Source organism: Scomber japonicus, chromosome 13, assembly GCF_027409825.1.
Source record: "Scomber japonicus isolate fScoJap1 chromosome 13, fScoJap1.pri, whole genome shotgun sequence".
Classification (NCBI taxonomy): domain Eukaryota; kingdom Metazoa; phylum Chordata; class Actinopteri; order Scombriformes; family Scombridae; genus Scomber; species Scomber japonicus.
Window position 1 is genome coordinate 11,855,236 of NC_070590.1, and position 8,411 is coordinate 11,863,646.

At 39.1% G+C, this 8,411-nt stretch overlaps 1 protein-coding gene across 1 annotated transcript in view; it reads left to right on the forward strand.

The window, feature by feature from the left end:
- The window catches only part of LOC128370866 (leucine--tRNA ligase, cytoplasmic-like), a 24,957-nt gene extending 16,904 nt beyond the window's left edge, over nucleotides 1–8,053 (forward strand). Inside the window, exons 27-33 of the mRNA XM_053331050.1 lie at nucleotides 1–81; nucleotides 2,184–2,294; nucleotides 2,495–2,605; nucleotides 3,805–3,909; nucleotides 5,017–5,112; nucleotides 6,030–6,162; nucleotides 7,521–8,053. Coding sequence (XP_053187025.1) covers nucleotides 1–81; nucleotides 2,184–2,294; nucleotides 2,495–2,605; nucleotides 3,805–3,909; nucleotides 5,017–5,112; nucleotides 6,030–6,162; nucleotides 7,521–7,726 — 843 coding nt within the window. The 3' untranslated portion in view covers nucleotides 7,727–8,053. The remainder of the gene's footprint in view (nucleotides 82–2,183; nucleotides 2,295–2,494; nucleotides 2,606–3,804; nucleotides 3,910–5,016; nucleotides 5,113–6,029; nucleotides 6,163–7,520) is intronic.
- Nucleotides 8,054–8,411: the final 358 nt, after the last annotated feature.

The following is an 8,411-nucleotide window of genomic DNA, read 5'->3' on the forward strand; positions in this document are numbered from 1 at the left end:
CGTTCCTCTCAGTACCTGATGGAGACTGCACACGACCTCCGACTACGACTCAAAGCATACATGCTTCCCCCCAAAAACAAGGTAAAGATAAATGTCATGCTTCATTGCCAAATTACTCCTCTGTTGTAATGGGTTTTTAAGTCATTGTGAAAATTTGAATAGATTTTTTTAATTGATTGCTTTATTTTTAATCCTTTGTTTTTTTTTAATCCAACACTTGTCTCGAAGTGTTCATTAAGTTTAGTAATTGAATTGGAGTCTTTTCTCCCTCAGGTGTTGTTTATCAGTTTCATGGTTATTTGATGAGGAGCACAATGATGCAGAAAATAATTACAACTCCACAATAAGTAGTTTGAAAATTTCAGACACTAGCAGCCTAAAATTTGAGTTCAGTGGCACTTAATTAAATCTGAATCCAGTATCCAATCTGCTCATCCAATCCAAATCCTTTCAAACCTTTTTTTAGGTTTATAAATAACTATGAACTAAAATCAAAAACCAAAACTCAATCTTTGTAGGATAACTACACTACATTAGACTGCCGTGATATTTTTCAGTCTATTATTCTAGTTCTACACCACTTTCATTGATCCTGTGTTAAAGATGCCATGAGGACTTTTTAAAAGTTATATTTCCATTCAGTTTTACTCACCAAAACTAATTATGTAAATCCTGAATACATTTCCTTCCTGATGAAACATTTACTAATCTGATTTTTGAGATATCAGATTAGCAGCATTGTTTAGATACATGCTTACTAGCCAGACGTATTCTTCTTCCCTGGCTTTGCTTTGTGCATCACTGCCACTTCAGATCACTGGAATAGTGTAAATGCTTTGGCAGAAAGGTGTATCACGCCCCTCACATGCAGGTGAGTCCTTGTGCAAACACAAACAAAAGGACCACCCGCTTATAAAAACATGGCTCAGTAATGCTTGTGGTCATAAATTCCACAGGACACCTTTGAACATTAATTCACAATAAGTAGGAATTACCTTTTCAGATGGTCAATACCTGTTAGTCTGACCACAGCATTTGTAGTTCAGTGATGTTGTCTCCCTCTTTCTCTGCCATGGTAATTCGTATCCTCTTGGATACAATTGAAGACTAAGTCTGTGCTATGTTCACAGCAGGAAAGTTAGTCTATTGTTTGTTAACAGTTGAGCACTTCGATCACTGGCTGTAGGCAGCTGGGAGAAAAACAAAACCGGTATTGACAGATTTGAGACAGTCAATATCTCAGGCTTCCAGGCCGCTGCCATTGATTTGCTGCAAATGTTTTGTTGCCGTGGAAGCGAAAGAGCGAAAAGAGAAGAGGAAAGACATGAGAGGCTTTCTTTTTATAATAATAACGCAATATATATATTTTGATTTTATTAGTGTGTCTATATTTTATAAAGTTAATTAACAAATAAACATCTGATTTTAGGTTGATTTTCAAAAGTGCTGTCAAAAGCTTTATGCGACCTATGGCCTTTTTTCACCAACTAAATGGGATATTCACCATCAGTTCACGAGTAACATGGTCGAGTGGTTAGCACGCGACCCCGGTTCGAATCCCGTTCGGACGTCCTTTGCTGCCTGTCACACTCCCTTTCTCTCTACTGCTGAATAAAGGCTTCTATGCCAACAAAATCTTAAAAAAGAAAAAAAAAATCATGAGTAACATCAAAGTCTGAGTCAGACAGACAACAGCATTACATATAGTAATGTCCTTATCAGTGGCCACTGTAAAAGCAGAATGTTTCTCTTTATGCAGTTTTATGTAATTTTCATAATGTTTAATGTATGAGGAAGGGGCTGTCACATCAAGACTCATTTATGGAAATGCGCATACATACAGTACAAGACTAGAGTGGAGTTGACAGCTGTCATGTGAAATAAGTCCACAGATGCCCATCTTCATAGCAGATGAACACACACACACACACACACACACACACACACACACACACACACACACACACACACACACACACACACACACACACACACACACACACACACGCGCATGAAAAAAAATAGTTGGTTTCTTGAAAAACCCTCCATCTCCTAATCAGGATACCCACCTTGAAATATGTACAGTCACTCTATTGAGTAAAAGCAAAGTCTTACATACTTGGTATCTATGGATAAATGACTCTCCTTTTTTTAAACATTTTTATGCTATTCTCCTCCAACAGAAAGCTGACACAAAGATTCCAGCCAAGCCTTCCCACTGCAACATCTATGTAGCCAAGAGCTACCCTCCATGGCAGCACAGTGCCTTATCTCTGCTCGGCAAACACTACAAGGTGAGAAACATGCATAAACAGCGATATTGTGTTACATACGTTAAAAATCTTCACTCCTGTCCATATATATATCTATGTATCTTAAATGAGCTTATGAGTTATGTCATGTTTCCTCTCAGCGACCAGTTACTTAAAACATCTCTCTCTGTTCCTGTTTTGGTATCTTTTGTTTTTTGTTTGTTTTCTTGGCATCTATTCAGAGCAACAACAAGGTCCTTCCAGACAACAAAGTGATTGCGAGTGAGTTGGGAGCGCTGCCTGAGCTGAAGAAATATATGAAGAGAGTCATGCCTTTTGTGGCCATGATCAAGGTAAATCTGGGGGAAGAAGGGTGAAGTTGTTATAGCGTTTGTGTGTCTGTTTAAAGCACATTGTGTTCCTTCTCCACACTACTGTACGGCAAATATTGGCAAGGAATATTGGCAACACATCATATTGTGTTTTATCATATTTCTTTTCTGAAGACCTTATGAATACCTGATTCAGTGTCACACATTTGCCCTCAAAGTAGTTTTTTGTGTTATTTTTTTCTCTACACTGTTTATTGAGTTTGTTACTAAGAAGCTGTTTACTCAACCTGTCTGTGAGATGGCTTATCATCTGTGTTTGCACACAGCTCTGCTTCTGATTGGTTTACAGTCTTCCCTGGTAATTCTATTGAAAGATTGTTTGGTCTTTGTGTCAAACAAGGGGAAAAAGTAAAATTATGTCAATAATAATAAAAAACAATTCCAACAGAATAACAGTGAAATCCTAAGACATTTAAGAAATATGTAGTCAGCATTCAAAATAGTACAAAGCACGCCTTTGACCGACTCAGTTTGTTTGCTACATGTTTTTTTTCCATCAACTTCAGATTTAATTGTAAATGGCGTAATTTCTAATTAAGGAGTTTTCTGGTTGTTTTTTTAAGCATTAATCATACACATCCCGACATAGCGGGTTGGTAAAACTGATTTTTTTTTTTTTTTTTTAATATCAGTTTTAACCATACCTATATACAGTACACCTATTGTGAAATGCTAATAAATGATGAGAAGCAAACACAAGACTTTTTAAAATTTCAGCCATCATGTCTCGTAGGTGCTTAAGGCTTTGTTCAGGTGCTGCTGTTTCACTGCAGTGATCAAACGTAGTGAACCTAATAAATAGTCATGATGAGTTTTTTGTTTGTCTACGGTTTGCCTCTCAAGCTGGTCTTTTAGCTTTCAAGTCGTTTTCTCTCCCAGCTCTCTTTGTTTGATGGTTTGTTTTGGCCTCTTTTGCTTAATAATCTCATGGTGATAGCATCAGAATAACAATGAACCTCCTGTGTAATGCTTAATTATTAGCTAAAACTTAATTTCTTTAGTAGGTTAATGGTATATTACATTTTCTCCTTTTCTACTAATTGATGGGTTGAATATTAACTTCCAGCACTTTCCTCAGCAGAGGTCAGGCTGTTTGTTAATTCACGTCCATCATTGTTTCTGTGATTCTGACTATTTGGGTTCTGCTTTGTGTTCTGTAGGAGAACCTTGAGAAGAACGGTCCCAGGGTTTTGGATCTGGAGTTGGAGTTTGATGAGCGTGCAGTTCTGATGGAGAACCTGGTCTACTTAACCAATTCTCTGGAGGTATGTTCCAACACTCTTTAAATCAGACATGACATTTACAGCTGAGCCCACTCTAAAAGTGTCCCAGAGAGAATCCACAGAGCTCAATGAAACTGGTGATAAGATACTACATTTGTCATAGTTGGACAACTCCGAGCAATAAATCAACTGTAGCTAGCAGTTTAAAATATTAACATTTAACATAACCGGCTCAATTGATTCTGTCAATCTGTAACATGCAGTTGCATCACTTGGGTTACCCCAAAAATACCTCAGTTATAGGCTGAGTTTCACTACCTCTGCAAAAGTGAGTGGAGACGACCCTGAGCTCAGCTGTCAGACAGCAAAGCCCTTAATACTTTCGTCTGCACACAAGCTTTATCTAGGCAGAAACTAAAAGCCAGGTTCCTAAGACACTTTTGTGAAACTAGCGCTGCTTTAAACACAGAAAAGTAAAATTGTTCATAATGCACGTCAAAGTAATACCCTGAATCCAAATCTTGTGTTTCTGATAGATCGTAGCTAAAGAAAAGATACCACACTAGAGACAAAATGACACTGACATGTGCTGTAACGTTCAGGGCTGAGAAGAGGTGATGTATTACTTACCTCACAAATTAGCACTATGATCACTTCAACTAAAGTGAGCTTAAATCTGTCTTTTGAGAATCAAACATTCCAGGCTTGAAAGGTGGTTGTCCATGTATGGTCAGTGGAGAAGTGGTATATGCATTAGATGTGGTTTCAGAAGGGTTTTTTGAGCATTGTGTTATTTTTCTCCAGCAGTAAAAACTGGTCTCTGTTGAACTCAAGCCAAAGTTAGCCGCTTGGCTCTGTGAAGGACAACTGCATGCTTTAATATATTTTTAATAGTAAATGCCAGTCTTTTGGAATGAGTTTTCCTATTCTTAACTCGTTTATAATCCTGGCACTCTATGTAGTCTCACACTGAAACACCATCCCTGATTGGGAATATGTGACAGATTAGTGCAACGCCAGATGTTAATACTCAGATCATTGCCGGAGCCTGATTAAGACCACGGATGTTTGCCAGTGTGCATACCAAACACACCTGTACACACACGTGTTGGACAGGACTGATCTGCTGATTATCGTTCTTCTTCCCAGTTGGAGCAGATAGATGTCTTGTTTGCATCCGAGGCCGACGACAAAGTGAAGGAAGACTGTTGCCCAGGGAAACCATTCAGCGTGTTCAGATCAGAGGTAAACGCTTTTGTGTGTGTGTGTGTGTGTGTGTGTGTGTGTGTGTGTGTGTGTGTGTGTGTGTGTGTGTGTGTGTGTGTGTGTGTGTGTGTGTGTGTGTGTGTGTGTGTGTGTGTGTGTGTGTGTGTGTGAATAACAGTTTGTGTGTTCATTCGGTACAATTACTGTCAACAATTCCCATAAAAATAGTAAAATAACAGACTTACTCTGAGATGTGACACAATTACTCTAGCACTTAAGTTCCACCAGTAATTGGCAGTAGCTTGCTCATGGATGTATGCTCGCTGACTTAGCCAAATTACCCTGGTTATCCATGCTCATGTAGAGTCTTCATTATTAAAACATGAGCCGTTATCCCCATATTTAAACAATATCATTTCCTTTCCGACTCCCCTTTCTTTGATGGTCAGCTTTTCAGTCCGTCTTTGAGTGAAGCTGTTTGGAACAACAATGAACACATTTCCTTTCCGATGTGGTCAGACAGCTTTTCTGAGTGACCATATAGCTGTCAGCAAGTGTCTTGAAACACACGGGCTGTTTTCCTTTTCCACTACAGCACAACTTAACTGTTTCAGTAATAGTTATGACCAATAAGCCATTGTTGAATGTTTTAACTAAAAATACAGGATCAAAATATAATTTTCTTCTTTTTTCCCCCCGCTGTAATATAAATGTATCAAACCGTGCCCCCAAAACCAAGGTACATACCAAACTTGGAATTTTGTGTGCAGTAACACCCCTACTGTACAGGATAGGTGTAAATGTCTTTTTCATGCCCATTTATCTAAATGTATGTCTCTGTCTTTTCATATTCACAGTATGTACATCTGTGGGTGTTAGTCTGCTTGTCCAAGTTGTTGTCTTACACAGAAATTGACCATTTAAATTGTGTGTGTGTTGCACCCCTCTCTCTACAGCCTGGAGTGTGTGTGTCCCTGGTCAACCCTCAGCCATCCAACGGCTTGTTTTCCACCAAGGTTGACATCCGACAGGGGGACAACAGAGACAGTATCATCCGAAGGCTAGCTAAGGTCAACAGACTCATCAAAGGTTAGTATGATGAGTGGATATAGAGAAGAAATTCATAAATTACCATTAGGAACATTAGGAACATAAAATAAGCTTAAACAAAAGAGTATGATCTAAAGAGGATGAAAACCTTCAGTCAATGAGATGAAAATGTTTTTGAACTGTTGAGTTGAGTTTACAAGGAGACATTATTCAGCTTTAGTATATGAACTTTTATCAAACAGTACAGCTAACCATTTATAAAACTGCTGTTCAGCAACTGCATCTGACTGTGACTATTGTTCAAGGTCATCGCTCAAATCTCTCTCCATTATTTCCCACCCACACCACCATTGTTAATTAGGAATGGAGATGGGAGTGACTGTGCTTAATGTGATGACAATTAACACCCATTTTATATTGGTAAACAGTAAGGGCCCTGTTTTAACCGATTATAGCGCATGGCGTAAAGCATGTGGCGCAAGTGCCTAATCCACAATTGCTATTTAAACAGTGGAAAAATGGTCACTGCACCAGGCGCATGGTCTAAACGGGTCGGACTTAAGTCACCTCATTAATCATAGGGGTGTTTTGGGTGTAATATGCGGTAAACCAATCAGAGTGTCATCTCCCATTCCCTTTAATATCCAGGCACACAGTCACCTTGGCGGATTGTAAATTTGATGATGGATTTACCAGGATTGGTCACATGACTACATAGACAGTTTCATTGATCATTACTGCCATTGACTGATTCTGATACATAGTGGCACATCATTGTGACTTCTTTTTAATATGTTGATGTACATCATAATATGAATTCACATTGTGGTTTGTGTGCTGCTGTGCGCCCGTGTGTGCATAACAAGCACAGTGTCTGCGCGCTGCACACCCGCCTATATAGGAGCATATTGGACTCTTGATGATGCTCCCCTTAAATAACAGTGACATGTGTGTATTTTTTTGGTCAGTAGCGCAATCGCTTTCCTTACGTTTCCTTTTCTAATGATAAAGTACAATAAATCTGAGGTGCGTTATTATATAAGATTTCCAGTTTTCTCTGTAGCCTGTTTTCTTTTTCACTCCTCTCCTTTCTGCCTTTAATTTCTTCATCTCTTCCTTTTCCACTCTCCTCTCTTCATCCTCATCTTGTCATCCTGCCTCTCTCCCTTTCTGCTTTGATTTATCTGTACTCCCTGATTTTCCCTCATTACCATCATCTTTCTACCTTTCTCCACTATCATTTCATCCCTCCACTGTACCTCTCCTCCTACACGTTCCCTCCTTGTCTGTATTCCCTCCATATCTCTCCATTCCTTCCTCCCTCTTTTATCTCTGTCTGTCTCTCATTCTCTATCGCCTCACCTCTGACCCCCTGTGACTCCCCTGTCTTCCACCAGATTTGTCCAGAGTGAAGTTGATGAGGTACGAGGACCCCCTGCTGGGGCCCCGCCGGGTGCCCGTCCTGGGACAGGAAGAGCAGGGTAAAGTGCCCATCTCCAACAAATCTGTGTTCAACGTCAATCTGGAGGAGAGGAGGGTCACGCTGGCTGACAATGGCCTCTCTGTAGATATTGGGGACACTCTGGCTTATTTGGTTAATTAGGGGAATATTCCCTCTTTCTCTCTCACACACAGGCACATGGGGGCACATTCAGCAGTGAATTATTTGATAAAAGTTCAATCGATCATGAAATGTTACAATAAAATGGGTCATTTTGACTCATAGCCATAGAACACTTGACTCAGAAGTTTATGTACGTTTTTATAATTTATGTTTCTATACTGACACTGTTTGCTACTGCACATGGTGTTAGATCTGACAGATATACTATTTACTTTTTGCTGTTTCTTTTCACTGCTGAATGTGACCTCAGGGAATATCTGAAACTAATGGGACCTGAAAGGTTTGCATCTGTCTTCCTTTTAAAAACAAACAAACAAACAAATAAACAAACAAAAACCACATGCAGTTGCATTACGTTGAGATGTGGGTTTAGCTGGCACAAAACAGATCGTATAAATACAACTCCAAGGATATTAGGTCTTTGGAACTTAAGTTAGGGGTACTTAAGTGTTAATGGTGAAAACTACAAATGAAAATTGAAAACATCCCAAACCTTTTAATTCTCTATTATGGGAGGATAGCGCCAGATTTTATGTTTTGTTGCCGTTTTTTCATCGTCTGTTAGATGAAAGCTCATCTCATAATTTTTCTATTTGTTCCACTCCTTTTACTACTTGACGAGATGCAGAATAAACTATCTGTATCTGTATCTGTATAATGAAAC